The sequence below is a fragment of the Hippocampus zosterae genome, chromosome 15 (genome assembly GCF_025434085.1).
Source record: "Hippocampus zosterae strain Florida chromosome 15, ASM2543408v3, whole genome shotgun sequence".
NCBI lineage: Eukaryota > Metazoa > Chordata > Actinopteri > Syngnathiformes > Syngnathidae > Hippocampus > Hippocampus zosterae.
Window position 1 is genome coordinate 8,774,404 of NC_067465.1, and position 26,905 is coordinate 8,801,308.

The window sequence follows — 26,905 nt, forward strand, 5'->3', positions numbered from 1 at the left end:
ATAGAAAAATCTTACGCGCCCAACAGTGCAACAATAATCATCCACTTTTTCCATTTGGAATTGTTTGCAACTTAGAAGAAAAACAAGCTTATTTTTTTCAAATCCTTTATTTTAAAAGGTGATAGAATGCACAGATCACAGCCTGCTGGAAGAAGACACTGCACGTTCAACGCCATCACGTGCCTGCAGTCAAAACAGGAAGCGCTAAAAAAAATGAAAAAACAAGTTTAGATGGCTGACCACGCTCCATATGATAAAATAAAGCAGTTCAGAGAAGTGACAATGCGATGAGGATCAGACAAACGCTTCGGTCGTTTTTTTGTCAAAGCTTTTTTTCCCCGCTGTGAGAACAAACTGCTGGCGGGTGGTCTAAGCTACAATTCGGCCTTTTGTTTGCATCATCTCCGCTCATCGTAACCGACTGTGCCCCTTCGCTCACTCACCGCTATGTTGTCGCCTCTTCGTCAGGCTTGCGTCTGTCTGCAAACGGGGAGAGCAAAGTTGGTCAGAATTTCAGTGCATTTTTTTGGGATGGGGTGGAGGGGGTCAGAGGGTGACATAGTAGCAGATCAGAACACACTTCAGACATTGTCGTCATCATCCCCCCCACCTGTGAACAGACTGCTTGTGGGGGGGCTTTCAGACGGCCTTTTGGCTCATCACTTCCGCACATGAACTTTAGGCTGATCAACACGATTCTTTTTTCCAAATCCATATCAAGTCGTTATATATATATGCAATGGACCTTAACAGTCCATTTAACATCCTGTAAATTCATAATTTCTGACTCCATCACGGGTTGATGGAGTCGGAATCAGTAAGACATGATGAACCATTTTGAAATGGTTCTTGTTTTCCTGTTAAAAAAAAAAAGTTGTTTGGGTGCAATGCATCATGTTAAATGCTTGGACGAGCTAGTTTCCCTTTGGTTTCAACTTCACACGTGTAGACTGAAGTGAAGATATCAAACTTATTGTTAATGAACCAAACTGCAGCTTTCCTGTGCCCAAACGAGAAGGCAGCAGTAACCTACGCTATTCACTTCTTCCTCCGAGGAATCTGAGCACGCCTCTTACCTTCAAACAAGCAAATTCGGCGCAGTCGGTCCACCGAAGCTTCTGGGCTTGAAGGCAAGTCGAACTCTCCTTCCTTCCCCTCGGACAGTCACATTTTTATTTCAAACGTCTTCACTTCTCAACGCCATTAGTTGACATGAGTTGGCACAAAGAAACTCGACGGCTTATACGATTGCGTTTGCTGCACTGTACCTAAACTAACCCAGTCCGCTTCGGTCAACTGCTCTTCCATTCCAAGCCAAATTAACTCAATTTAAGACATCTGGACGAAACGCAAAGTTCATTTCGCCTGAAAGAAAGCCCCAGACGGACACTCAAACATACTCTGTTGTTTTTTCTTCGCGCATTCTTGTGACCTCGTGCAACCAACTACTACTTCTTTTATGGCGGTTGGCAAACAATGTGCATCACCGCCACCTACCGGTACAGAGTGCGAAGCAACTAACGCTACAAAGACACCCACGAAACAACCTGCCCTCGCAAACAGCAAGTGCATGCGTTCCGCTCTAACCAAGCGATTCGTCATGCCCAGAAATTGTGCCGTTTGCCTCTACTATCGTCTTCCACTAACTTGCCACTTCTCTTCTTCACATTCTTTGACTGTATGGCACATAAAAACCGCACAACTTGTTGTTCACCACTATTGTGCACAGTGGCGATTGCTCTCGGACTGCATGGGAAGCTCAGCTTCCCCTAAAATGTCAAAGAATAAGTGATCAAATATATGAATGTAAATTTCAATGTGTGTACATGTCATTGACTAAATAAAATATACGCTACAAGGTGCTCAACTTTTGTTCCGAATCAGCTTTTTCTTACTGGTTACGACGCGACTCCCTTCTCATTCATTGCCGCAGCTTTGCTGTGCTATTATAAACGGTGGAGTCTGGGCGTCTACTGCCCGGAAGCCGAGCTCTCGGGAGTTTAGGGTAGGTTGTCCCAATGCATTGAACGCAGACGAGTCATTGGATACAAGCTGTTTCTTGTCCCGCCCACGGACGCTCGGCGTCTCTGTGACTGGATGACAGTGGGCGGGTACCGGCCACTCGGGTTTTTCTGCATCATATTGGATGATCTGTCTGAGCCTGTGTTCCAGTTTGATTGACATCTAAATGAGCCAATCACCGATTTAGTGTAGGCATCCGTGGGAGCACTTTCAATTTTCATTCCGTTCTAAGTTGAACTGGAGACGAATTCTAATCATCTTTGCGACACTCTCTTTGTTGAAAACGATAAGCGACGAATTAATCTTTTATTACAGGTGGATTTTATTGTAGTTGTAGGACACTAGTTCAGTTCCTGGAAAAGACGCCTTGTTGGTATAACAGGGTTCCAGATAATTTTCTTGAAAAGGAACGGAGAGTAGGATTTATGTTTATATAAACGGACACATTTTAAGATGTAGGCCGAAATTGAGCTTCCCCAGACAGACCAGCATCCACCACTGATTGTGCACCTCTAGGAACACAACTGAGAATTAAGGCGCCCCTAGCCCAGGTGTAGCACGTGTCCACCTGTCTTTTGAAGCTGCTTCAAAAGACAGTACATAAGTCTCCCGTAAGTACACCATAAATCACCCCAGTTGCCTGTCTAACATTTATTTTACTGACCACATAAATCTCTTTGCTACATTTTAAAAATTAAATATTTTTATTCTCACTCCATAACAACATCAATAACATGAGTAAACATGGACACATTGGTGACAGCGATAAACCTACATATACACACAGACACACACACACACACCAAAAAGAGAAAATTACAAATGCAAAAACAAAGACATGGTAAACAAAACGATAAGGATATGACTTCATTTTCCAGAAAATAAAAATCAAACAAAAAACAAACAGATGATGACAGCACATGACATCGCAGCTGCGTGCCGATGATGGCGCTCTGTATGACAAAGCAGCTGAAAAGAGGTGATGCTTGTTTTGTCATTTGCGGAGGTGGGTAAGTCCCAGCCGAGGAAGTCGAGAAGCGAGCGGAAAAATGGAGGCCAGCGACAAGCGCGTGGAGTTGTTGAAGCCTCTCGTGGTGCAAAGCCTGCACTTAGATGAGGAGAAGTGGCGTGAGCTAGTGAGCGTCAAGAAGCACCTGGTCTACTTGAACAACTTCTTCAACACAAAGGAAATGGTCAACCTGTATATGTGGCTCAACGCTGACGGCGGCGCTTGCATGAGTCTAGACTTCCCCGTGGCGGGCCACAAGGTCATCTGTTTGGGCAAAACGCACAAAGACATGGTGACCGTCGACAACATGGCTGCCACGATGCTGATAGAGGAGATCCATGCCGACAATGTTCTTACCTTCCTCTCCACGCTCACTCAAGAGGTCAGCAAGCCGCCGCTTATGCTAATGGCTTCGCCTTGACGCCACCGCCGTCCTTGTCCCTGCAGGTGATCTGCCCATTGCTTAGCAACCCAGCCAACGCAGATGGCTGGGCTCCGGGTGCGGCCGAGGAGATTCTCAACTTGATGGATAAGCTCAAGAACCAATCTCTCTCCATGAAGGCTCACAAGGAAGGCTGGACGTTTCTGCCTCTTCCCAAACATCTCCATGACGACCAGGACAGGTCAGGACAATGACAGCGTCCGGCCTTCATTACCAAAAGTTGCCATATCACAAAATTTCCCTGTCTACTTGGATTGGCCACATTAATGTCGACCATGGTAGAATCGGAATCAGAATTATCTTCATGGGCCAACTGTTTGAAAAACACACAACGAATTTGCAGTTCGGCACACACAATACGCCAACAAGTAACGCAAACAAAAGCAACATTTAGGACTGAAGTGCTGGTCACACAGTTCACACAGTCACACAGTCTCCTCTCAAGACAGGAAGCCGTGCGACTTGAAGCTGCTGCATGGCTGTGAGTCAGTCATCGTCGAGTGGGCGGGAATAGTGTCTGAGTTCCTGCAGCAGAACCCGGCCCAGCCACTCTTGGAAGGACTTAAACCGTCCCCCTCAGAGGAGTTTAACTTCTGGAGCAACAGACTCAGGAACCTGCAACTCATCCTGGAACAGGTCACCATACGCCAACCCATAGGCTAAATATCACACGAACATGCTAACATGGCCATAACGTGTTGGCACTGCATACGCTCCAGTCAGCCTAACATGGCAACCTTATATCATAACATTACAGTGACGTTCCAACATCAGGCTTATTCTACGCTAACATCACACGTTTATGCTAACACAGGCTAACATGCTAAGCTAAACCAACCACCAACAATACATCGACATTCTAACGTCGCACTAAGGCCGTGTTCACACTGCGAGTCAATTGTTTATTTTTTACTACTGTATTGTATACATGACACAATCATAAAAAAATGTCCTTCATTCATTCACACATTGAAGTAGTCAAAAGTAAATTGTCACCCAGGTCAGTAGTCGCTCTTATAGTCGCTACGTCGCACTAAGGCCGTGTTCACACTGCGAGTCAATTGTTTATTTTTTACCCACTGTATTGTATACATTACACAATCATAAAAAATGTCCTTCATTCATTCACACATTGAATTAGTCAAAAGTAAATTGTCACCCAGGTCAGTAGTCGCTCTTATAGTCGCTCACCCGCGGTATACTTGTGACGCTGCAGATGTCGAGCGACAGCGCCCAGAAGGTGGCGTCGTTTCTTCAGTTATCCCAGGGGGCCTATTGCGACACGTTGAAAAACATTCACGACGAGGCCCAAAAAGGTAAAAAAAAAAAAATGAGGTGAGCTGCTGACGTCAGCTTGCTCAGCTAACTTCTGAACCCTCAGGACTGACTGAGGCCGAGGACGCAAACAACAACCTTTTGCCTCTACAGCATGAAGTGGAGCAACTGGAGCAGTTGGATTATCCACAGGTAAGAGACCACGTGACGCCCTGTAATAACGATGATGATGATGATGATGATGGAGTGCCTGTGACGGACAGCTGAGAGACAACATGGCCGCCGTGATGGAGAAAGTGCATCAGGTGTGGATCAGGTCGCGCTTTCACTGCAATCCCTGCTGGATCGTCGTCCTCTTGCAGGAGATATGCAACCTCTTCATCGAGCGGGTAGGCCGCCGTAACCCCGTCGTGATTGGGATTGCCCACGAGACAAGCACTGATAACCCATGATGCATTGTCGTGCATTGCAAGTTTCCAATCCAGTTGGTTCATGAGGCGCACTTCAAAACAACAGATCTTGCCTGCAAAAGGCAAAGTCAGGAAAATCTTTTGTCTCGGCAAAGAAACACATGACATCGAATATAAAAGCTTACCTTGATCTGTCAAATTGCAATCATTTGACAACAATGCTGAATTTTCCATTTGAGCAACGATACCAAAGGGTGCAACCGGTGATGAGGAATGACTGGTCGGCTTATAAAGAGAGAAGAGAGAGGCTTGAACAAGTGTTCTTGTGTTGTCGTGTTGCAGAGCAGGACGTTCCTGCAGGGACAAGAAGTGATGCGCGGCCTGGTTTTGGATCCCGCGCAGGTTCTTGATGATGTCCGTGTGGTGACCTTGACCTTGCAGACTCTCAAGGACAAATACATACATCACAGGATGCTCCTGGAGAAGGAGGTGAGCCCGCCGCACTCCTAAATAGCACTTCACCTTTCACACTCAGTCGACCTACAATTGGCTCACGCCCTTCTGGGGGCAAACTGTCAAATAGGAAATGAAAATGGAGAAGACGCTCACAGTAAATAAAATCACTTTGCCTGGACACTCCCCCTTGGTTTGCATCTGTTTGTTGTGTTTTGCAACATGAACCATTGAGGGAATAAAAGCAACGACCGCAAAGTGGCCAAAGTACGTTGTTGCTAGCGGTTAGCATGGCAACATGACCTCTGATGTTTGTGTGCAGGACGGAGGGTTACACAAGTGGGAGTTTCCGTCTCATCTGGTCTTCTCTCGCTTGGACGACTTCCTGATTCGCTTGCAAAGCATCCAGGCAAGCGCACAAACCCACATGCGCACTATGGCCATCTTGAGAATTCCTTCTTATTCGCTATTTCGGGACCGATATTACGAGTCGGCCATTTTGTTAGCCTCATAACGGTATCACTGCTTCCCGTTGATGTCGACAACACTCACTGGCCTATCTTGGCTCTCTGCTTAGCATCCATACCACAAGCCACACTTTATGTTCCGGCAGTTTTAGGAACGTCTTCATTCCCAAAATCTGTTCATTGATGTGAGACAAGCGAATAGGATTTGTAACGCAAAGTGGATCCATTCATGAAGAGAAATGCCTATGCGCAAAACACAAGGTGATGTGTCAACACCTCATGTGTTTTTCGGGATATTTCAGGAACCATCTCGGTTCCAGGTCCACTTGATGAAAAGCCCAAAGAATTGCGAGCACACCTAAGAGATGGCGTGCTTTCTCCCCAAACAGGAAGTGTACCGCGTGCGTCTTCAGTTCCAGCTGGAGCAGGTGGTGGTCGCCGGTGGGCGCGGCAGACAGTGGACGAGTGCTGTGAAGGGCGTGTGCAACGACTTCCTCCACCAGCTGCAAATACTTGCCGACTGCAAGAGCGACGCCAGCGACCCCGCTGACGGGGTGAGCGCGAGGTGTCTTCCTGACAGAGGCGGCCCGCCGGTGCACTCACTTCTCCTTCTCTTCCCTCTTTTTCACCCTCAGAGCTTCGGGCAGCAGGCCACTTCCTTCGAGGAGCACGTTTCCCACCTGGAGGCTCGCTTGGTGACCATCTTGCGAGGGACGCTTGACGAATGCTGTTTGCCGTCCGCCGCCGTCAAGGTGGTCACCATGTTCGGGCCGGTGCTGCAACGTCCTGCCATCCGGGATCAGCTGCGTCCTCAGCTGTCCAGTCTGGTGACAATGGTCCTGCGAGAACTGGACCGGGTGCAGGAAATGGTCAAGAGTAAAGCCAAAAATCACGTCTCATCGAAGTTCACCACGTCCCCCGTCGTCACCCTCAGGTGGACCAAGCAACTCATGCTTAGGGCTTACAATGTCCTCCATAACTTCCAGAGTGTCCAAAATCTGTAAGTGCCCATCCGCACACGCGCACGTACACACACAGTCTACTTCATCTCATCAAATTGCGTCAATTGTATGCACCTCCCATCCCCCGCCCGGAATAGGAGTTCACTGTAGTCAGATACCTGAAAGATGTACTTAGATACAGTAACACACTCAAAACACATTTAAACGCCTGCGCGCATGTGTGTGAAGGTGTGTGGAGGCATCCGAGGCGGTGCGTCAGAAGTTCCAGAAGATCGCCGACCTGCTGTTGGAAATCAGAAATTCCGTGCGTCAGGAGTTTAGCCGCCAGCTGGACCGAGATGCCGCCGCCGTCCTCCAGCTTCCGCTTATCCAGGAGCAGCAAAGCAAGCTGGAAATTCCCTGCGGACAGAAGGTCACCCACACCGCATACTGATTTGTCTCACACAGTCTTGTCTTACACAGTCACAAGATCAAGGTTTGCCAAATGTGCGGAATTTTTTGGGGCAACTTTTCATGCGACCAAACGGGAATTGAGTCTCTTTTTGGAGAACTCGGGTCTAGTTCAGAGCTGGGCAACCCAAAATGTTTAAAGAGCCACGTTGGACCAAAATAAACAACAAAAAAAAATATGTCTGGAGCCGCAAAAAATAAAAATCCTTTTAATGAAGGCGATGCATGCTGTATGTATCTACGTGAGCTATATTAGCCTGCTATCAACATGACTAAGTTGGCTACAAATACACAACGATCATTCATGGTGAAAAGGTTTTGCCCCCCCTGCAGTTCATCCTGTTGAGGAGGGGTGACCAAACTTTTTAGACGGAAGATCTACTTTTCGAACAACCAACGCACACACTTAATGCCGTAATGAGCGACAGCCATCTCGGCCGCTGAGATAAACGAGGCACGGGACGCACTTTTGCAGCGTGCTAACTATCGTGGCTCACGTGAAACGTTTAAAAATGCTTTTCTCGGCCGCCCAGATTCCCATTCCTTGCAAGTACCCTCGGTGAATTGTACATGAACGGCAACTGTTTTTTTTTTAACTACAGCCCCCTAACTGACATCCGGCCCTGCTCATAGAAACGTGTGTCGCAGGCTATGACGCAAATATTCGTTGACGAAATGTTGTCATTTAATATTAATCATAAAGTCGTTCACCTTCCGAGCCGCTTGATCCTCACTAGGGTCGCGGATTTAATATTTATTCGACACATTTTTACAGCATTGGGGAATGTTAATAATGTTTATGTTATGTTCTCCGACAGAAACCATATTAAAACAAAAAATATATTTTTGACTTCAAAATGGCGCCGCGAGAGTGGCTAACTTTCCAGCGGCTCCTATATTTTGTTGTTCTACTTCTTCCTTTCATAACTTTGCTGCTGTGAATTGGGAATTTCTCCATTACGAGACTAATAAAGGTTTTCTTATCTTATTTTTTTCCATTTTCAAACATTTTTGAAAATGCTAAAATGAGCCACTGGGGGGCGGTAAATAGCCGCATGCGGCTTGATAGCCGCGTGTTGCCGAGCCCGGGTCTTGATGAATGAAATCATCTGAAATCCCAACTTCTAATTTCCTTTCACATACAGTGCTAGCCAGTGGTGGCAAATTCAGTAGCAGAAAGTCAAAACTCTGCCACGTGGCTCGAGTCAAACTCTGACAAGGCTTTCACTCTCTGGGCTTGGATTTGCCACCTGTGGTGGTACCTTGACTAAAAGTGTTCTTAGCAAACGAGAATGACGTTTTTGCCTCGCGTTACTCGTACACACCAAACGTGACTTTTCCCCATCTGCATTCGTCATTGTCATGTGTGATGCGCTACGACTTTTTTTAATGAATATTTTCGGCCACTCGGCAGCCCGTTTAATGTTGTGTACGTGTGCGTGTCCAGCTGGAGGCGCTGCTGAGCGACATCAAACAAGCAAGTTGGGAGAAGGATCTGGAGCTCCGCCCCCAGACAGCCGAAATTTTGCGGTGTGGACGTGACATCACCAAAAGTTACCTGAGCCTCACCAACATCGTGTCCTCCTACAACGAGGTAAGCACGCACACGCCTGCAGATAACGCGTACACGCCAAAGCTTTTTGTGACGTGGACCGGTGGCCTTCCAGGTGGTGGGACGGGCTTTGATGGTGGAGCTTCCTCTGATCAAGGATGCGTTGGAGGAGCAGAGAATGAGTCTATTGGAGCTGCAAAAGATCACGTGGACCAGTGAAGGTGACGGGGAAGTCACGTGATTCCTCACGGGATGCTCGTCCTCATTCATCATTACCGACTCGCCTGTGACTGATAGCTTTTTTTTTTATATGGGTGACTGAATAATCCACGAATTGTCTTCATACAGTGGTGCCTGGAAAGTGTTTTCCAGAAAGAAAAATAAGACTTTAAATGCACTTGATAGGCACCATAGGCGTCATGAAACACAATTACAAGATATTGGCCCCATTTTTGTTTTTCAATCGACATTACTGCTGCTTCTGCTGTGCACATCTAACCCACCGGGGAAGTAGAAGTCGCATGCCGAAAGGTATTGGGCAAATGTGGTTTCATCATAAAGCAGGAAAAGTTAAAAAAATAATACTAATAATACTGGCCTGCAGATAGGATTATTTTGGAGGAGCTCACCTTATGTCACAACTATGTGTCAGGTTCCTAAAACATGGCCAACCCTTGGAACTGTGACCACTACAACCAGCTTGTGATTGATCATGTTTAAGTCTACGAGTCCCAAAAGAGATGAATCATAACAAAATGAGTTTCAATGCTTGTTTTATGGGTCCACCCTATTAAAAAAAAACCTATCCTGAAACCTTTGTGTTCAGGTGTCCACGAATTGATGGAGACAAAGAGGCAGAGCTTGGTGGTCTTCTACACCTCCGTGAATGAAGCGCGGGCCAACATGGCGGCCATGCGTGCCATCACGCAGGTTGGTCGATATCGGCGCACGTAAGCACCCATATCTATTTTTCCAGCGTGGTGTAATGCTAATGCCGCCTCCAGGATTGGGAAGCTCTTCCCCTGGTGAATCGCTCGGGTGATTTTCTGGAGAGGGGCGGAGCTACGGAAGAGAGTTACACGCGTGTACGGGAAGATGGCGAACAGGTCATACGCCTGGTCACGGTAAGGTCAGCTTGCGGGCTTAACACTTTGTTAGCGCTGTTGTTGTTGTTCAGGAAATCATGTTGACTGTTGTCCTCAGGAGAACTCGGTCCTGTATGGCGTGAAGGACGAGTCATCGCCCGAGTGGTCGGCCTACCTTGATCACATAGACCAGCTGGTGCAGGACGGCGTCCTTCAAATGCTGCTGCACTCACTCAAATTCCTGTCAGAGAACATGTCGCCTACGGTGAATGCACGAGCACACGCACGCGCCTTTCACCTCCGTAATGGTGAATTTCGAGTCCTATGGCTCCATTTGACGATACGAGGGATTTTGGGCACTTGCTGTAAGGAGCGGGTCCACAAACTCTTCAGCATCACGATCACGGCAGCATCACATGTTGCTTATTTGCTTTTGTTTCATCTTTCAAAAATAACCGGAGGGAAAAAAAAGGGTTTGGAAATAAACTGGCGGCCCGGTGGTCCGGCGGTTAGCGCGTCGACCTCACAGTGCAGAGGTACCGGGTTCAATTCCAGCTCCGACCTCCCTGTGTGGAGTTTGGATGTTCTGCCCGGGCCTGCGTGGGTTTTCTGCGGGTACTCCGGTTTCCTCCCACATTCCAAAAACATCCCACATTCCAAAAACATACATGGCAAGACTGGTGTGTGCTGACTGTGTGTGTGTGTGTGTGTGTTTGTGCGTGCGTGTGCAAGGAGTATATGGGTGGAGGTGCATTATTGCAGGTGTCGCTGCAGCTGCAGCCAATGGGATGCATCTTCGAGCCGTCCCTGACTACCGACCTGATCAAGGTCTTCAAATCATTCGTCGCCGACATCTACGCGGCTGCCAGTCTGCCGCCCAGGATCTCAACCACCCAAATTGGCAACTACCAGGTGAGCCGCCGCTGTCGACCATTCGTGTGTTGCTTTGGGCCGCATGGACGCTCTGTACTTCGCACGGCCACAGGAGGCGCTGCGGGACAACGAGGAGCTGGTTGCGCTGGAAAAGGTAGTGATGCAGCACCTGGTTGACGTCAACGAAGAGGCGGAGCGCCTGAGGGCCGACCTGGACCGCTTCTCGCCACTGTGGCACAGTCACAAACGCCTCATCATGCAAGAATTCCTCACGTATGGCAGAAGGCTCGAGGAGGGCGAAGAAGATGTGGAGGAGTCTCCGCCCATGCTGGCCGACTTTCAACGAGAGGTGAATGCTGATTGTCCTGTATCAGACATGGCTGACTTCTTATGTGAAACTTACCACCCTTCCTGTTTGAGATGCACTAAACTTCCTGTTTCATTCCTTTTTAACTCATTCACTCCCAAAGACGTTTTTAAACGTCTTTTCAGACTTGGTCCAGAATTGGTCGGTACTGAATGAGTTAAGACGCACCTCTCTTTCTACTTGAGATGTGCTACGCTTCCTGTTTGAGGTGCTTGCTGTTTCGGGCATTCCACACTTCCTCATCCACCCCTTTTTTTGGGGGGCTTTGCCTTCAGATCAACGCCCTTCAAAAGCAGCTGTTGGAGGTAAGCGAGCTGGAGGACTACTACCTGGTCCACGGCTGGCTGCAGGTTGACCTACAGCCTTTCAAAGACGGCCTGCGCCTCTTCATCCACAACTGGATCAGTTTGTACACGCAGCATCTCCTCAAGCTAGTCCGGCACAAGTAAACCACACGCTTCTTAGTGAACTTTTATTTCCCAAATCCTTGAAAATGTGATAGCACTCAGTTTAAATATTTTCTGGATGAGCATATTGTCAAGTCCTGTTTTCCTGCGTAGCACGTAGTTAAGGTGTTTCTGTGTGTGTGTGCGCGCGCTCAGCATGTCTCGGCGCAGCCTTGACGACGAAGAGGAAGAAGTCGATAAGTCTTCTGGCCGCAACTTCCCCATGACGGAAACCATCATGCTCCTGGAGACGGTCAATGTGGAAGTACCCGAAATCACCACACTGCTGCAGGTGGGATGACGAAATCATTGCGCTCTTGGGAATCCTTTGCTCTTCGGTCCCAGGATGGGGATATGCTAAGTCTACACAGCCCACGTCCACTGCCAGGTTTTTGTGATGTTAAAAAAAAAAAAGAAACAAAAAGAATCCATTGGTAAACTTGGCCCACTATTCATTTGACCTCTAACCTGTGCAACTAGCCTGAAAGAAAGGGACAAACCTTTTAAGCGGTGTTGCAGCAATTTTGGGTTATTGCACAACGCAGTGTTTTGGGGTGCCATGTCTTGATGTGGCAATATTTGCACAAAAAAACAAAAAAAAAAAGGCTTGAAATCAGTCCGATGGCGAGGGCATCGCCTATGCATGTGAAGATTGAACGCTTCCTCATTCCTTCAAGCTTGCATCTGTTCCTCCTACTTGCCAACACCACATATCACCGTCACTGTATTCGTGGCTCTTGACCTTTTGGAAATGGGGCCAAAAAGTTCAACTTGGCTTTCTTCATACCATCAAAAGTCTCTCACCACCCCTACCCCCTTCCGTCTTGCAAACAGGGTGTGTGCACTTGTGCCAGCACATTATTTCAGTGGTTTATTTCCACCTCCCTTCAGATTTTCTTTTTCGGTTGAGTTGTACAGGTTCTAGGTGCCATTAAATGTGGACCGACTTTCAGTTTGATTTAAATTGACTACTTTGGAGGGGAAAAAAAGGCATTTGAACAGACAAGGGGTGTGTAGACATTTTTTCCCGCTGACCAAAATAATTCTACTCAAAATCCCTCTATAGTGATGAGAGAACAGTGACTGATTCCAAATGTAATGATTTGCATTCAGACCGGTTCATCATTCCCTACTCCAGTGGACCAAAATCAGGGCTGTCCAGCCTTTTTTGAGCGAAGATCTACTTTTTAACTCATACACTCCCAAAGACGTTTTTAAGCGTCTTTTCAGACTTGGTCTAGAATTGGCTGGTACTGAATGAGTTAAGCAACCTTTTGCGATTGACTCGTCCCTGCGAACACACACACACACACACGCAAAAAGATGCATGCCATGATGAGCAACAACCAAAGCCATCCAAATATGAACGAAACAGAAAGATAAGCTAGACACGAATGGATACCACACAAGCCTGAGTTCATTAACAGCAAATCACTGCCTACTTGAAACATGACTATAAAATGGTGCTCCCGGCGCTCTCGATTCCCTTTCCCAATGCCATGGAAATCAAACAAAAAATTTGAGAATAAACAAAAATAGAGATATATGAACGGCTCTGATCGCTAGCTACAATTGCAGACTGCTGACCGCTAACAACTTCCTGTGATGCAGGCCATGTGATACCGGAAGTTAAAAGTGACCATGACCATCTAATATTAACACAGAAAATATTTTTTCTCATTTACATTTTCCCAGACACAAGCACCACCCCCTCCGAGCAAATACTTGTAGCTGTAGGTACAGAACAGTCCCAATTTATTTTATTTTTTTAAATAGCCATGTGTATTTGCTCTGGAATGATTGTAAACAAAGCACTTGATGTTCCATCCATGTTGTGATGTGTTTCAGAGCTGATGGCGATGCCGTGAGATGAATTAAAGAGCAGATCACATGATCGCCACTGCTGTTTTTAAAGTCACATGACTGTAGTGGCATTGCGCTTCCAAGGACTGCCAGCCACATATTACCTACAGTGCACTTCACTGTCATCGACGGCGACGTCATCAGCTCTGGACGCGGCAAAGGCAGATCGAAAAAAAAAAAAAAAAGAAAAGAAAACTTGACGGCATAGAGTTTAAATAAATGATTTAATAGAATTTCTTTCATCAACATCCAGACCGGTGGCCATCTCGTGGCGGAACCCAAAGCGAAATAGGCACAAAGAAGATGAGGACGCGGTCCCAAAGGAGTACAAGTGTCTAGTGGCGGTAAACGCCAAAGGCCAGCAGGCTGAGGAAGACGGTGATGCCCAGCAGCGAAGCGGACGCCGGCGCCGTGAACAGGTGGCGGTACTGGATCTGGCAATACCACAGCACGGCCAGCATGAGCACCAGCAGCGGCACCATCAGGCTGCCGGCGTTCAGCGCCACCCGGACCCGCTCGGAACCTGTCCCCACTGGTCCTCCGGGGGGCGGTGTGGCACGCTGTGAGACGTGGCAGTGCAACACGCAGTTGTGAGCCAGGTTAAGCGTCTCCATCGTGGCCCCGTCATCCTGCAGCAGCTGACCCTGGTAGATGAGGCGCACGCGACACTCTTGGCCCGCAAAGTACGTCCTGCAAAGGGCAAAAGACAAAAAAGGGGCGCATCGTCATGTGGCGTGGCCCAAAGACGCTGCCGAGACCAGATGAACATGATTCGCTCGGGTTCGCCCCTTTCCGCATTTGGTCGGCCATCTACGAGTGCCTTTGATTTCCAAATTTTGTGTTGCGAGCTTTGGAAACGCTGCCAATTGCATCCACCCCCCCGACCCCGACAACCGGATGAATGGTCAAATGAAAACCCTCGCAATGAGAATGGAGATGGTGCTCACTCGCCCAAAAAGGTGCGGGGGGACTTTTCGGCTTGAGAAAAAACTTTATTTCTCTACATTGCACTTTATGATGTTTTTGTATACATTGCACTTTATGTTTTTTTGTATTTCCATTTCACAATACAAAGCTATTTTTCTTGATTAAAAAACCTTGGTAGTGACCCGATGGGATTCATGTCATTTCATTCCCCAATTGGATAAATTCATTTGATAGATGCAGCTAAATGCATATAGGTATTGAAATTGTGCGATCAGATGTGAGTTCCAATAGCGGGTATAGGTATTGGCTCAATAACGGCCTCAACCAATCCAATATTCGCTGAATAATTTGAGACAAAAATCCTGCTCTGATTGGGAGATTTGCTGCAAAGTCAATGTCAAACCATAAATATGCTGGGGGGCTGCCATGTCACCATCTTGTGGCATCAATGAGCAATTGGATTGGATTGGATACAACTTTATTGTCAAATGTGTCACAGATGAAATTTCAATGACTAGTCTTTTCAATATTGCGCTCAAGTTCGGTCCATCTCCTCACTGGTGGTGATCCCCGACTTGATCCATAATATCTAAGCGTGCGGGCAAGTTACCTCTTGATGTAGCCGACGGTGTCCTGAGGTTTGACGTGTGCCATCCTCTCTGTGTCGTTGAGGAACTTGAGTCTGAGCACCATGTTCCTCTGTGAGTCTCCGTCACCCCCGGCCGCTTGCCCCTCCCCTGCCCCTCCATCCTTGTGCTCATCGAGGGGTTGGGCGGAGGTGGCGGGTGGGTCCGGAAGAGAGGCGGTCTGAGGTGAGGTGGCGTCAAGCGGTCGCGGTTGCGGCGGGTCCGAAGTGCGGGTGGAGGCCCAGGCCAGCAGCAGCACAGCCACCGTCGTCAGTGCGGCCAGCAGGAGCGTCACCTCATCACCCACGCCCTCAATCAACGCCATTGCCGCCCACCAGGTAATCGCACGGCACCTGAATGGGTTGGCGCATGGAACACAGCATTACAGTGGCAATTTACCACAACCCCCCCCCCCCCCCCCATTAGATTTTCCCCAAACATTTTACTCAAAACACAGCTGAAAAATTCCCCCTCGTTCTGAAGGCCCTTTCTGGCCGCCAAACAGCATTTAGTGCACCCGCGTGCACTAAACGAACTTCGCTTAAAACTGCGGTAACTGCCGTGTTAGTGTTTGAATTGTTTTTTTCAATCTCCTTGTTCAAAAATGAGCGTCAATGATTCATGGCTTTTTGCTGTTCACGGTCGTGCCGGTCCTTGTTCCCCACAAATCACTTTCTGGGGTCACTGTTACCGCGACCTCAAAAAACACGCCCACCACCACCATCAAATGGATTGGCAGCAAGAAGTCCACTCAGGTTCCTCATCCCTAAAAGATCAGTGAAGCAGACCTCAGACTTCAGTCCAGTTCGCAAAGCATTTGGCTCGTCTTCCTAAGACTTGCAGATCTTCTTTATAGTCTTTCTTGTTAGCCACCTTGCTCAGTTGCCCATTGACGTCACGATCATATAAGGATGCTAAGAAGCTCAAAAGAGCGATAAGCTACACGCTAACCACTAGCCGCATCGTCCAGCGGGCCGGCCGGAAGTCAAGCAAAGTGCACCGGAAGACGGGAAACAGCTGCTCTGCGCGGCTCTTGTTCACGCGTGCGCAAGAACTAAGGACGAACTTACTCTTCAGCTTCGAGGCGTCATGCCAGCTGTTTGCTTTTAAGCCAATCGTGCTAATAACTTCTCCAGCACCCACAACGCTTCTGGTTTGTCTTCTTCTATGGTATTGCCTGCCGCCGCCCACTGCTGGACGCTTTGTGAAACGGGAGTGTGTGTGTTTGTGTGTGTGTTTGAATGCTGTAAATATCACCACAAATACATTTATTACACAATGTTTATATTGTTATTTTGGACTAATAATTAATTTTAATCGTAAAACAATATGTGGCATTTCCAAAAGTTATTTTAATTTACACACACACCCCGGTAGTCCAGTGGTTAGCACGTTGGCTTCACAGTGCAGAGGTACCGGGTTCGATTCCAGCTGCGGCCTCCCTGTGTGGAGTTTGCATGTTCTCCCCGGGCCTGCGTGGGTTTTCTCCGGGTGCTCCGGTTTCCTCCCACATTCCAAAAACATGCGTGGCAGGCTGATTGAACACTCTCAATTGTCCCTAGGTGTGAGTGTGAGCGTGGATGGTTGTTCGTCTCTGTGTGCCCTGTGATTGGCTGGCAACCGATTCAGGGTGTCCCCCGCCTACTGCCCGAAGACAGCTGGGATAGGCTCCAGCACCCCCCGCGACCCTAGTGAGGATCAAGCGGTTCGGAAGATGAATGAATGAATGAATGAATTTTAATTTACTGATGATGTATTCACCAATTATTATTAGTGGATTATTTTGGTAGGAATGATTCAATGATTGCCAACATTGTGTTTACGATTTTAGAATATAGGACGGTACAAGATGGATTTTTGTCGTTTATTTTGAAAAGTGGATAGTGGTGACGTCAGCGGATCTTTGTGTGCATTTTCATTTTCAGCGTCTAAAGCAAACATGGCGGTGGCACGGGATCGAGTGGTGCGTCTGCTGATGCAGCTCGAGCGCGCCGCGTAAGTGCAAAACAAACTTAGACAAACTAACGTGAGCGTAGGTGCGACGCAACCGACGCATGACGCGTAAAGTGGACTTTTTCTGTTCACTTTTGACGTCTTGTGACCTTCACGTCACCTCATGTAGTCAACATGAATATTAAAATTTCGATTATGTTCAACATGTTTGTGTGTGCGCGTTTGTACCTCCACTGTCTTCATGGAAACGTGCTGCTAAAACGGATGACTGTTTTTAGCATGTAGCATTTACCATTGTGTGGAATTTCTCTTGTACCTGAGAGGAGAGTGAATATTTACTGACGTCCCCATGGCAACATGCGTGTGTGCGTTCGTATGTACAGGTGCAGGTGTCCTGCTCACTCCAGCACTTTCCATCAAGGTAAGCATAAGAGTATTGATCAAAGTCTTGATCAAGGATGGTTATTGATTGAATATTTTTTTCACATATTGATCATAAATCAATGAATGTTCTTAATTGATCATCGAAAAAGGCATTGGTGGGTGTACCACAAAAAACATTGTTCCAATTTTTAAAGTTAGAATGAAGGATTGCGATTGCTCTTTGGTGCTATCTGTATCATCTGTGTGCAGCGGTGCCGTGCACCAAGCGTGAGACGGACTACGCCTTCGAGGTAAAATGAGCCGCTTTGAAAAGCACGCACCATTCAGGTTCACCACGGAAAGATGTCACTCATCATCTTGTCGTCATGGCGACGTGTTTTCCTTGAAGATGGCCAGCTCAAACATCCGATATGGGGAAGGAGTCAGCAGGGAGATTGGCATGGTAACTGCCACCGCGTGGTTGATCACACAACACATACAAACTACTTACTTTCTCCAGACAAACTTGTGTTTGCATTTGCATTGCAGGACCTGCGAAACCTGGGCGCTCGGAACGTGTGCGTGATGACTGACAGCAACCTGTGCGGCCTGCCGCCCGTCAAGGCGGTTCTGGAGTCGCTGGCCAAGAGCGGCGTGCCCTACAAAATGTACGAAGGCGTTCGCGTGGAGCCCACAGACACCAGGTGAGGCGAGCTCTGCTTCCCGGCATGGCATTGTCTGATTACTGACCTCGTTGCTGTTGTTTCGCAGCTTCAAAGAGGCGATCGCTTTCGCCAAGAAGGGTGCCTTCGATGCCTTTGTGGCAGTGGGTGGGGGCTCTGTGATTGACACGTGCAAGGCAGCCAATCTGTACTCGTGTCACCCCGACGCCAACTTCCTGGACTTCGTCAACCCTCCCATCGGCAAAGGGAATCCCGTCACCGGCACCTTGAAGCCACTCATTGCAGGTAATTGGCAATGGGAAATTGTAGCCTTGGTGATGCTGCAACGTTGCCATGAGGATGCTGAACTGTTGCCATGGTGACACCACAGTTTCCACTGTGACATAGTGGCTGCTGTAAAACTTTGCATCCATTGTCCCCGCCAGTTCCGACGACCGCCGGCACCGGCAGTGAGACTACAGGCGTGGCCATCTTTGACTACGAGCCCCTAAGGGCCAAAACAGGTAAGGAGCACTCGTTGTCCCGCCCACTTCTGAATGGCAGTTCTCCTGTCGGTTGACAGTAAGTGAGCAAGTCCCTGAATATTTGAGCGCCTCGATCAGCGACTGAGTTTTTGTGCCTTAAGGCATTGCCAGCCGAGCCCTGCGCCCCTCCCTGGGTGTGGTGGACCCCCTGCATACGCTGAGCATGCCCACCAGGGTTGCCGCCAACAGCGGCTTCGATGTTCTCTGGTGAGCGGTCGCTCTTCGACGGCTTCCCGGAGCAAGCGCTCTGACCCCGCTGTCTTTTTGTCGCAGCCACGCTCTGGAGTCATACACCGCCCTGCCGTACCACTGCCGCGCTCCCTGCCCCCCCGACCCTCTCAGTAGGCCTGCCTATCAAGGCAGCAACCCCATTAGTGATGTGTGGGCGCGCCACGCCCTCCGACAGGTTGCCAAGTATATGAAAAGGTAAAACAAGATTACAGGTACTTTGCACGATAAACTCAAATAGCTGCGACTTTCTGCAACACCCTCTTCAACTGTGTGCATGCGTGCAGGGCGGTTGAAAACCCGGAGGACGTGGAAGCTCGCTCCAACATGCACCTGGCCAGCGTGTTCGCCGGCATCGGTTTCGGAAACGCCGGTGTTCATCTTTGGTGAGCAGATTGTTTCGAGTGCCTCGTCGTGCAGTCACTCAATGTCCAGTTCCGTTGCAGCCACGGTATGTCATATCCCATCGCTGGCAACGTCAAGACGCACAAAGCTGACGGATACAATGTAGAGCACCCCCTTGTGGTGAGTGTCGCCTAATAAAGGTAATGCACCAATTGCACTGGATGTCCTACTGTGTGTGTGTTCCATCAGCCTCACGGCCTGTCGGTGGTTCTGACGGCACCGGCTGTGTTCAGCTTCACAGCTCCCATGTGTCCGGAGCGCCACCTGGAGGCAGCTCAGATCCTCGGTACGTGTGAATTGAGGACTCTCGACGTGGCGTCAGCCGCAATCTTGTGAACAATCGGCACGTGTCGCCTCAAGGTGCCGACATCAGTCGTGCCAAGCGAGCAGATGCGGGCGCCGTGCTGGCCGACACGTTGCGTCACTTCCTGTTTGACCTGAAGGTGGAGGACGGCCTCGCCGCCGTCGGATACTGCAAGGATGACGTTCCCGCGCTCGTCCAAGGAACCATCCCGCAGGTGGTGAACTCATCTCGCTTCCTTGTCTCCTATCCTGTCTGCTGTTGACATTTGAATGTCTTTTCAGGAGCGCGTGACCAAACTTTGTCCCCGCGAGCACAGCGAGGACGACTTGACGAGTCTGTTCGAAGCCTCCATGAAGCTTTACTGATGTGACATCAACAAAGTGCCTTCAATGCTTGGCCGGAGATGCAAACACAGCTAAGTTTAGAAATACGAATGACTTCAATTAGCACAAACATTTTTTTTGAGGTGCAAGGGGGTTTTTTTATTAGGAAGATTTTGATACAAAACAAATTTTGACTTTTTTCATTAAATCCTTTTAAGTACACTTTAAAGTGAAATAAGAAGGGAAATAATAAACAACACCACGTCAGTTTGTTCTCATTCACATTCATGAATCAGCAAGTACCCCATTCCCAAAAATTTAATCAGGTGACGGGAACTCATATTTGTCCACGTATGAAAATGTTCAAGTAGTTCAAAGGAGAAAGAAAAAAGAATGAAGAAACCAATCAACAGCAGGAAAATGTGTCAAAGCAATCAACTTTCTTCTGTTTGAGGTTCATGAATCAATCAATCTCAGTCTAATCAGCTTGTGATGAGGTCACCTTACTCAATAAAATCTTAAAAAGGACGTGCGGCTTCATTTGAAATCAATTTCAAGTTTAAAGTGTTGAAATACAATCAATGTCCTTCATATTCATCGTTAAAAGCAGATTAAAATACATTCAAAGTGATGTGTGTGAATTCAAATCGTAGTTGTGATGTTCCTGCCCAAGAAATCAATCAGATAAAATGCGCAATGAACATTCCACTTTTCCTTTTCAAATAAAACCACAGTTCGGGACAGGCACAGATATACATACATACATAAATTCTTACTTAAGCACACGCTCAAATCCAGATGGGACTAAATTTGTAAATGATGACAAGTCGATGTGATTACGAAGCTTCATGTTGATTCACAGGCTTCACCCATTGAATTTCTCTGCAAACAACAGAGCAAAAAGAATCACCAACCCATTTAGAAATCATCTCGTTTTTGATGCTTCTTGAATTCAGGACAAAGTTGATTTGAGCTTCAGTCACACAAAAGGCCGTTGTTTTATCGTTTGCAGCTTTGATATTTCGTCTTTGTGTGATGCAAAAGGGAAAAAAAAATTGTTGTCATAGAGCCATCTTTTTTTGTGGTCATTTTATGTTGGCAGTGTGAGCTGGACTGCCATTTCTAATCGTTTGGAAGCCAGATTTTATTCGATTTTATTTTTTTTGCAACAGCTGAGCATCGGGCTGCACTTGTTATGATTCGTTAAGCTCCCGGAGTTGTTTTTCCGGTGAGGAAGTCAATGTCTTAGGATGGACGGTGCTTTCTGTCATGTTATGGAGGCACTTTCCATTCTTCTGCCCCCCCCCCCTAACAATACATGACTCGAAACTCACACCGTGGATCCAGACATAACTTTTTTTTTTAACTAAATGCACGAAATTTCATTGTATGTAAATGACAATAAAGGTGATTCAGATTTGTAATTTTTTTTAATTTTTTTACTAGAACGACAGTAGCCCCAAACGTAAAATTTTAGGGAAACCGCTCCACTCATTTTCAATATATGGTATTACTGGGAAATGGGGTGAAGTGTGGAGGAGAAATACATTCAATATATATTTTTTTTTTAATCAGCAAATTTACCGGTCGCGGAGAAAAAAAAATGACTGACATCTCAAAATTTTCGGAGCAAAATGACACCATTTAGGGGCAGTCTTGAGCCCCGCATAAAATCGTATGAGGACAAAGAACAATTGTGTCTATTTCTACGGCGGCTCGCTTGGCAATCCGTCTTTTCACGGTTTTCCCAGCTGAAGTCGCGTCTTGTTTTATTTCAAACCCGACGGCTGTGAGGTTGCCTCCCCACCCCGCCCACGGTTTTGTGTTTTTGTGGGTGTTTACCTCAAAGGGGTCGCTTTTGATCCTCATTGTTTCGCCGACGTCGGTGCCATCCACAGGCTGCAGGCACCACCACACTTCCTGTCCCACCAGCGGGAAGCACAAGAACTCGCCGTCATCGGCGGCCATCGCAGAGGCGCGGCCTTGCGACACCCGTGGCGCCCCCGCCTGATTCGCGCCGCCCACCAGGCATTCATCCTCAAAAGAAGTGTCCGCACCGCCAAGACTCAACATCTGGACGCAAAGGAACAGTTGCTACAATTGTATTATCGTCCACGTTTTTTATATCGTTCATGCTCAATCGCCAGAGACGATGATTCACCTCGGAGCGAGACATCAGGGCTGCTCGGTCCTTGTGTTCGGCGCTGTTGGAGGGGCTCCACTCGTTCAGCATGTTAAGAATATCGCTGCTCATCGGATGATCCTAAAAGGAAAAACACATCACGGTACTCGGTACAAACTGTGCAAACCAACGGATCAACAAATGTCATTTGGACCAGTTGGATTCTTCTCAAAAGACGGGAAGTACATCGGTCCGCGTTTGTGAGAAATGATCATTCGCGCGCGGCGCCGAGAAGAGCTTACCTCCGAGCGAGACAAGATGGCGGCTCGGTCCTTGTACTCGCCGCTGTGGGCGGGGCTCCAGTCCGTCAGTATATTGAGGATCTCGCTGCTCATCAGGTGTTCCTGGAGTGCATACGTGACATCATCACAGGGTCCTGACACTTCTCCATGCCACCCCCAATTTTTTAAACTAGAGTCAAAAGTTTTGCCCTAAATTCATATTTTCATTGCTGTAAGCATCAAAATGGGGGGTGGGGGGGAAAGAAGCGATTTCATTCATTATATATTTTCCTGATGAATCAGCCAATGTTTTCTGAATTGGCTTAGTTAGCCATTCATCATTCCCTGTGTGGCGAGTACACCTTGGCCGCCGCGTCCGCCTTGAAGGCCACCTGTCCGGCGGAGGAAGACGAGGAGGAGGAGGAGGAGGCGGAGGCGGAGTCGGAGGAGCTGGATGACGAGGAGCTGGACGAGGTGGTGCGGTGCAGGCCTGATTCGGGGTGCCGCCGGAGGATCTGGCGAGGTCCCTCCTTCTGCACTTTTCTTTTCAGGGTGGAGTTCCAGCGGTTCTTGATGGCGTTGTCGGGCCTGGGGAGACGCACACGGCAGGGGGTGGTAGGTGGTGCAGCGCGCCGGGCGGGGCCAGGCCGCGCCGCCCCGCGCCACCTACCTCCCGGGCAACAGCTTGGAAATGTTGGCCCAGCGGTTGCCCAGCACGCGCTGCGCCTGGCAGATGATGCGGTCCTCCTCGGGCGTCCAGCGGCTCTTGATGACTTTTGGGTTGAGGTGGTTCAGCCAGCGCTCGCGGCACTGCTTGCCGTTGCGGCTGCGCATGTGCTTGGCGATCAGCGACCAATGCTTCTTGCCGAACTTGCGCACCAACTCCACCACCTGCCACACGTCACCATCAGGCGCAGGCCCGCCCCGGCCGGCCGGCCGCAAGGTGCACACTCACCCGCTCGTCCTCCTCCAGCGTCCACGGGCCTTTCACCGGCTCCACGCACTTCTCCTGCGCCCACTCGGCCACCGAGCCCTCGCCCTGACCACGTCCAAGTCGGCGTTATTATCATCGTTCGAAACTTGTTTCGATCGTTGAGCGAATGCTGAAGAGCTCGTTCCGGACATGTGGTGGAATGAAAAAGTCTACACACCCCCTGGTCTGTGACTGATTTTTGCGATGTCAAAGAAATGGGGTGTATGGAAATTGTTTTTTTTTTTTTTGATCCACTACATTGGAAAGGATTCACAAAAGAGACCCACACAACCCTGGTCAAATGCCAGAGTTCTGTGAAATCCAAATTGAGCCACATGATCGATAAAATACGCAACTCGACCGAGAAAATAAAACTATTTTCAGAACGGGTGGTTTGCACAATGATACACACCCACAAGTGGGGATCTTGCAGCCGATCACAGTGAAGCTCACATCCACCTGCGAATATCTGCCAACTTTTCAAGTGCCTCTGATAGAATTCAGCCCAAATAAAATCCGTCTGTCCAAGTGGTCGGTTCCAATTGATTGATCTTTCCTCAGTTTTCACATCAAAGTGTTACCTTTTGAACAGGGCTACATCAACTTTTTAGATCAACCGGATACATAGGTATCACATCATACCTGAAATTGCCACATTTTCCCAATTAAATTCTCAAATAAAGACCTTCGATGTATTTCACCCCCCCCCCCCCCCCCTTTGGCATTTTACAAACGTACCACAATCATTTCAATTCCGTTTTTTTTTCTCCTGTCACACCATCAACATTTGTCCCATTTCAAGTCATTCTCCAGCATTTCGGTTCGGCGACAGCTCTTCGGCATTCACGCAACAGAAATCGCACCTGTCAGTAGGCCTTATCGTCATTGCGAAGTAAACGAATGAGCGTACTTGCCTCCTCCTCTTTTACCCATTGCGACTTGACTTGAGCCACTCTGGAAAATCGTCCGCGCTCATCTTTGACCGGCGAGCAGCAGCAACAACGCTTGGCGCTGACACACGGCAACACAACACGACAAAACACAACACTTAATTGTGACCAAAAAAAATGTGTCTTTGTTCATCTATTTATGCCAGCCATGCATCATGACAGGCAGGCAGAACAATTCAATGCTCTTCACACGAACGAGATGGCTGAACTTTCTGTTGCCATTCATGCGACAATAACGGCAACATCTCGAACTAAACAAAAGCCAAATTTCACACCGAGTCCATTTGGGACTACACCAAGACAACATTGTCATTGTTTGGGTGTCCATTTTGTTTTAGCCTGCCTGCCGTGGCACATTTCATTTAAATATGTGTTTGACAATAAAGGTTGGTTGGGAAGCACTGATGTGGCGTGTGTGTGTTTGTGTGTGTTTATGTGAGGTCTGACCCGGATCTGTGGCTTCGGCTGCTCATCGCGCAATCCTCCAACCAGGCCTGCCTGCAACCCATATAAAAACACAAACACGATAAACATGTTAGAAAAAAAGTAGGACATCAACAGGCTCGACTTCCATGTGAACGCCAACACACAGATGTCTTCTGTTTGTCATTCATCATTCATGTCTCGGTATCTTGGTGCCAAGGAAGCCACTTCTCATTTTTTGTTGAGGAGAAGCTTCATTTAGTTATAGGCAACTGGGCTCCCCAAAAAAGGCTTTTTAGTTGCTTACGAATGCCACAAGATGGCGCAAAAGCAGTACTGTCATAGTAGACAGCCTTACCTGGCCCAATTAAAGGCAAATAATAAGACATATATTTCACATATATGATTTTTTTGACAGTAAAAGCGTGCTAAAAATCACAAGCAGATCAGACTTTGGGAGGAAAAAAGATGACAACTGATTTGCATTCTGTAAAGTGTTCAAAGAAGTTGATTGCCGCGAGCAAGGAAGTGACGTGGGATGTTTGATGACTGAACTCACCTGAAAGCCGGGAGGCTAAGCTAAAATAAGCTAAGCTAAATTTTGCGCAAACGATCTAAGCTAAGCTTTCGTTAGCCGCTTCGAGCGATCGCAGTGGCATTACGCAAGATGGAAGCGGCGCAAAAACTCAAAACTGCAACTGAAGTTGCCGCTCCGTCTCGCCGCCGCCGCCGCCGAGCGTCCAACGGCTGACCCTCCAACCGCCGCCCGATCAAAGAGCCGCTCGCCCATTGGCCCCCATCGCCGCTGACGTCACTCTTTATATGTCACCTTAGCTTTGTGACAAAATTGCTGGGAAATAACTTTTTGTTTTTCATCTCCAAACGACATCTAATGATAAATATCAATAGGAAATTGTGCAACATACGAAATACTAAGAGTCACTTCATTAGGAACACCATGTCACAACATCCAAAAGTAAATCATATTCAATGGATTTTCATTTTATTCAATTGATTCGGATCTCCATTAGCTTTGGTTGACGCCATCGTTATACACTGGTCTTCCTGGAGTCCGCATCTCCCATTGCCCTCTTTACACTGCAACATACTGTCAAAACACACACACACACACACACACACACACATATACAACATTTATATGTGGTACATTTAATCGGCTACAGAACCCAGTTCAAATTGACAGGATTTCCTTGGCGATCACACGCATGAGCGAACGTCATCCAAATGAATGTCAACTAGTCCACTATTGTTACATTCATCGAAAAATGTAAGTGGGTCTCATGGTCACAGGTGAAAATGTGTCTGTTATTGACGAAAGGGCAGGTAGCATCATGTGACAACTGCCTGGCTGGATATGAACTGGAAAGGCTTCCAACTGGGATTTGTTCTTTTCTTGACCGATGAGGCCCCGTTGTCATTGTAGTGCAGGATTTTCCAAACAGAATTGGATTCTTCAAACGTAGACTCAGATAAGGATTGACCAAAAGGTTTTATTAATATAAAAATGTACAAGAACGACAAAGTCCAACAAAGGATGTCGATTACAAGAAACTGGGAAATCACACGATGAACCAAAAACGCATGCAAAGTGAAGGACAAATAAAAATTACTTGTAATAAAAGGACAAGAAAACTCAAAACACGTAGAACACAAACCAAGACTATAATTATCAACCAAAACATGACTCACACGGAACAAAGAAAATACGAGCCGAGAAACTACAAGGCATGATGAACATTAAGCGTCTAGAGAATTCAAGCCCTTGGATACCAAGTCATGAGCAAGGCAAATTTTCCAACAGAAGAAGTGTGCATGGCATGGCATGGCATTTTAAAGGCAGTAGGTTACAAGACCAGTTCCGTGTCAGGTGCGGCTCGTGAGGAAACACCCACTCTCCAGCTGAAGACTGAAGAAACAAAACAAACAGGACAGGACACGGCTCCTCTCAGCTTGTGTGTGTTCACTTTAAGTTAAGGAATTGAGTGGTAATTCGGGGGATCCAACAAATATGCAATTTCACCTAATTGGTCTGAGCAGTAGCCCATGACACCTGTTTTATCTTTGTTCTCCTATTCATGAAGAAGAAAAAATTCTTTTTCATGAATTCAGAAGAAAAATGAAAA

General features: G+C 47.6%; 4 protein-coding genes and 2 long non-coding RNA genes across 11 annotated transcripts; 2 read left to right on the plus strand and 4 right to left on the minus strand.

Moving 5' to 3' along the window:
* Positions 1 to 88: 88 nt before the first annotated feature.
* On the minus strand, positions 89 to 1,565 carry LOC127616993 (uncharacterized). The gene is made up of 3 exons (XR_007967260.1): positions 1,077 to 1,565; positions 444 to 480; positions 89 to 204 (listed from the first exon to the last, which is right to left on the minus strand). It is a non-coding gene; the product is annotated as an uncharacterized LOC127616993 (long non-coding RNA).
* Positions 1,566 to 2,972: 1,407 nt separating this feature from the next.
* LOC127615817 (uncharacterized) lies at positions 2,973 to 3,531 on the minus strand. The gene is made up of 3 exons (XR_007966962.1): positions 3,389 to 3,531; positions 3,222 to 3,295; positions 2,973 to 3,125 (listed from the first exon to the last, which is right to left on the minus strand). It is a non-coding gene; the product is annotated as an uncharacterized LOC127615817 (long non-coding RNA).
* LOC127615812 (dynein axonemal heavy chain 17-like) lies at positions 3,072 to 14,066 on the plus strand. Of its 4 annotated transcripts, none has more exons than XR_007966960.1 (21): positions 3,072 to 3,413; positions 3,479 to 3,654; positions 3,923 to 4,109; positions 4,690 to 4,789; positions 4,855 to 4,940; positions 5,012 to 5,137; positions 5,501 to 5,647; positions 5,934 to 6,020; positions 6,468 to 6,632; positions 6,714 to 7,078; positions 7,269 to 7,452; positions 8,938 to 9,084; positions 9,158 to 9,263; positions 9,869 to 9,972; positions 10,047 to 10,166; positions 10,246 to 10,392; positions 10,860 to 11,039; positions 11,113 to 11,349; positions 11,643 to 11,801; positions 11,970 to 12,105; positions 13,930 to 14,066. XR_007966960.1 is itself a non-coding variant. In XM_052087126.1 (21 exons), exons 1-21 carry the CDS (start codon positions 3,072 to 3,074, stop codon positions 13,966 to 13,968), a joined length of 3,351 nt encoding a protein of 1,116 aa, XP_051943086.1. In that variant the 3' UTR covers positions 13,969 to 14,066. The 4 variants fall into 4 exon arrangements, 2 of the variants coding, with proteins under 2 accessions (XP_051943086.1, XP_051943088.1); XR_007966961.1 differs by lacking the exon at positions 13,930 to 14,066 and adding an exon at positions 13,662 to 13,915; XM_052087126.1 differs by having other exon boundaries at positions 11,643 to 11,812.
* On the minus strand, positions 13,882 to 16,441 carry tmub1 (transmembrane and ubiquitin-like domain containing 1). 2 transcript variants are annotated; one of them, XM_052087133.1, is made up of 3 exons: positions 16,300 to 16,441; positions 15,214 to 15,582; positions 13,882 to 14,366 (listed from the first exon to the last, which is right to left on the minus strand). In XM_052087133.1, exons 2-3 carry the CDS (start codon positions 15,552 to 15,554, stop codon positions 14,012 to 14,014), a joined length of 696 nt encoding a protein of 231 aa, XP_051943093.1. In that variant the 5' UTR covers positions 15,555 to 15,582; positions 16,300 to 16,441; the 3' UTR covers positions 13,882 to 14,011. The 2 variants fall into 2 exon arrangements, with proteins under 2 accessions (XP_051943093.1, XP_051943092.1); XM_052087132.1 differs by lacking the exon at positions 16,300 to 16,441 and adding an exon at positions 16,018 to 16,285.
* On the plus strand, positions 16,278 to 20,497 carry adhfe1 (alcohol dehydrogenase iron containing 1). The gene is made up of 15 exons (XM_052087129.1): positions 16,278 to 16,399; positions 17,155 to 17,224; positions 17,566 to 17,603; positions 17,816 to 17,856; positions 17,955 to 18,008; positions 18,095 to 18,249; positions 18,317 to 18,513; positions 18,654 to 18,731; positions 18,854 to 18,959; positions 19,026 to 19,178; positions 19,268 to 19,366; positions 19,427 to 19,505; positions 19,575 to 19,671; positions 19,746 to 19,903; positions 19,971 to 20,497. The coding sequence occupies exons 2-15, from the start codon at positions 17,169 to 17,171 to the stop codon at positions 20,052 to 20,054; spliced, it is 1,395 nt and encodes a 464-aa protein (XP_051943089.1). The 5' UTR covers positions 16,278 to 16,399; positions 17,155 to 17,168; the 3' UTR covers positions 20,055 to 20,497.
* Positions 20,184 to 25,543, minus strand: LOC127615814 (transcriptional activator Myb-like). 2 transcript variants are annotated; one of them, XM_052087131.1, is made up of 10 exons: positions 25,321 to 25,543; positions 24,786 to 24,836; positions 24,303 to 24,399; positions 23,371 to 23,454; positions 23,086 to 23,306; positions 22,778 to 23,003; positions 22,437 to 22,538; positions 22,174 to 22,275; positions 21,855 to 22,085; positions 20,184 to 20,894 (listed from the first exon to the last, which is right to left on the minus strand). In XM_052087131.1, the coding sequence occupies exons 2-10, from the start codon at positions 24,809 to 24,811 to the stop codon at positions 20,859 to 20,861; spliced, it is 1,125 nt and encodes a 374-aa protein (XP_051943091.1). In that variant the 5' UTR covers positions 24,812 to 24,836; positions 25,321 to 25,543; the 3' UTR covers positions 20,184 to 20,858. The 2 variants fall into 2 exon arrangements, with proteins under 2 accessions (XP_051943091.1, XP_051943090.1); XM_052087130.1 differs by lacking the exon at positions 25,321 to 25,543 and adding an exon at positions 24,929 to 25,209.
* Positions 25,544 to 26,905: the final 1,362 nt, after the last annotated feature.

Excerpts from the sequence above, each read along its gene's own strand:
- tmub1 (XM_052087133.1), bottom strand. The coding sequence starts at position 15,554 with ATGGCGTTGATTGAGGGCGTGGGTGATGAGGTGACGCTCCTGCTGGCC. Across the intron at positions 14,367-15,213 it reads ACCGTCGGCTACATCAAGAG|GACGTACTTTGCGGGCCAAG; the intron begins GTAACTTGCCCG and ends TGCCCTTTGCAG.
- adhfe1 (XM_052087129.1), top strand. The coding sequence starts at position 17,169 with ATGGCGGTGGCACGGGATCGAGTGGTGCGTCTGCTGATGCAGCTCGAG. Across the intron at positions 18,250-18,316 it reads GTGGAGCCCACAGACACCAG|CTTCAAAGAGGCGATCGCTT; the intron begins GTGAGGCGAGCT and ends GTTGTTTCGCAG. Across the intron at positions 19,367-19,426 it reads AACGCCGGTGTTCATCTTTG|CCACGGTATGTCATATCCCA; the intron begins GTGAGCAGATTG and ends GTTCCGTTGCAG.
- LOC127615814 (XM_052087130.1), bottom strand. The coding sequence starts at position 24,948 with ATGACAAACAGAAGACATCT. Across the intron at positions 23,307-23,370 it reads CGCTGGAGGAGGACGAGCGG|GTGGTGGAGTTGGTGCGCAA; the intron begins GTGAGTGTGCAC and ends GACGTGTGGCAG. Across the intron at positions 23,004-23,085 it reads TCCAAGCTGTTGCCCGGGAG|GCCCGACAACGCCATCAAGA; the intron begins GTAGGTGGCGCG and ends GCGTCTCCCCAG.
- LOC127615812 (XM_052087126.1), top strand. The coding sequence starts at position 3,072 with ATGGAGGCCAGCGACAAGCGCGTGGAGTTGTTGAAGCCTCTCGTGGTG. Across the intron at positions 3,414-3,478 it reads TCTCCACGCTCACTCAAGAG|GTGATCTGCCCATTGCTTAG; the intron begins GTCAGCAAGCCG and ends TTGTCCCTGCAG. Across the intron at positions 4,110-4,689 it reads TGCAACTCATCCTGGAACAG|ATGTCGAGCGACAGCGCCCA; the intron begins GTCACCATACGC and ends GTGACGCTGCAG.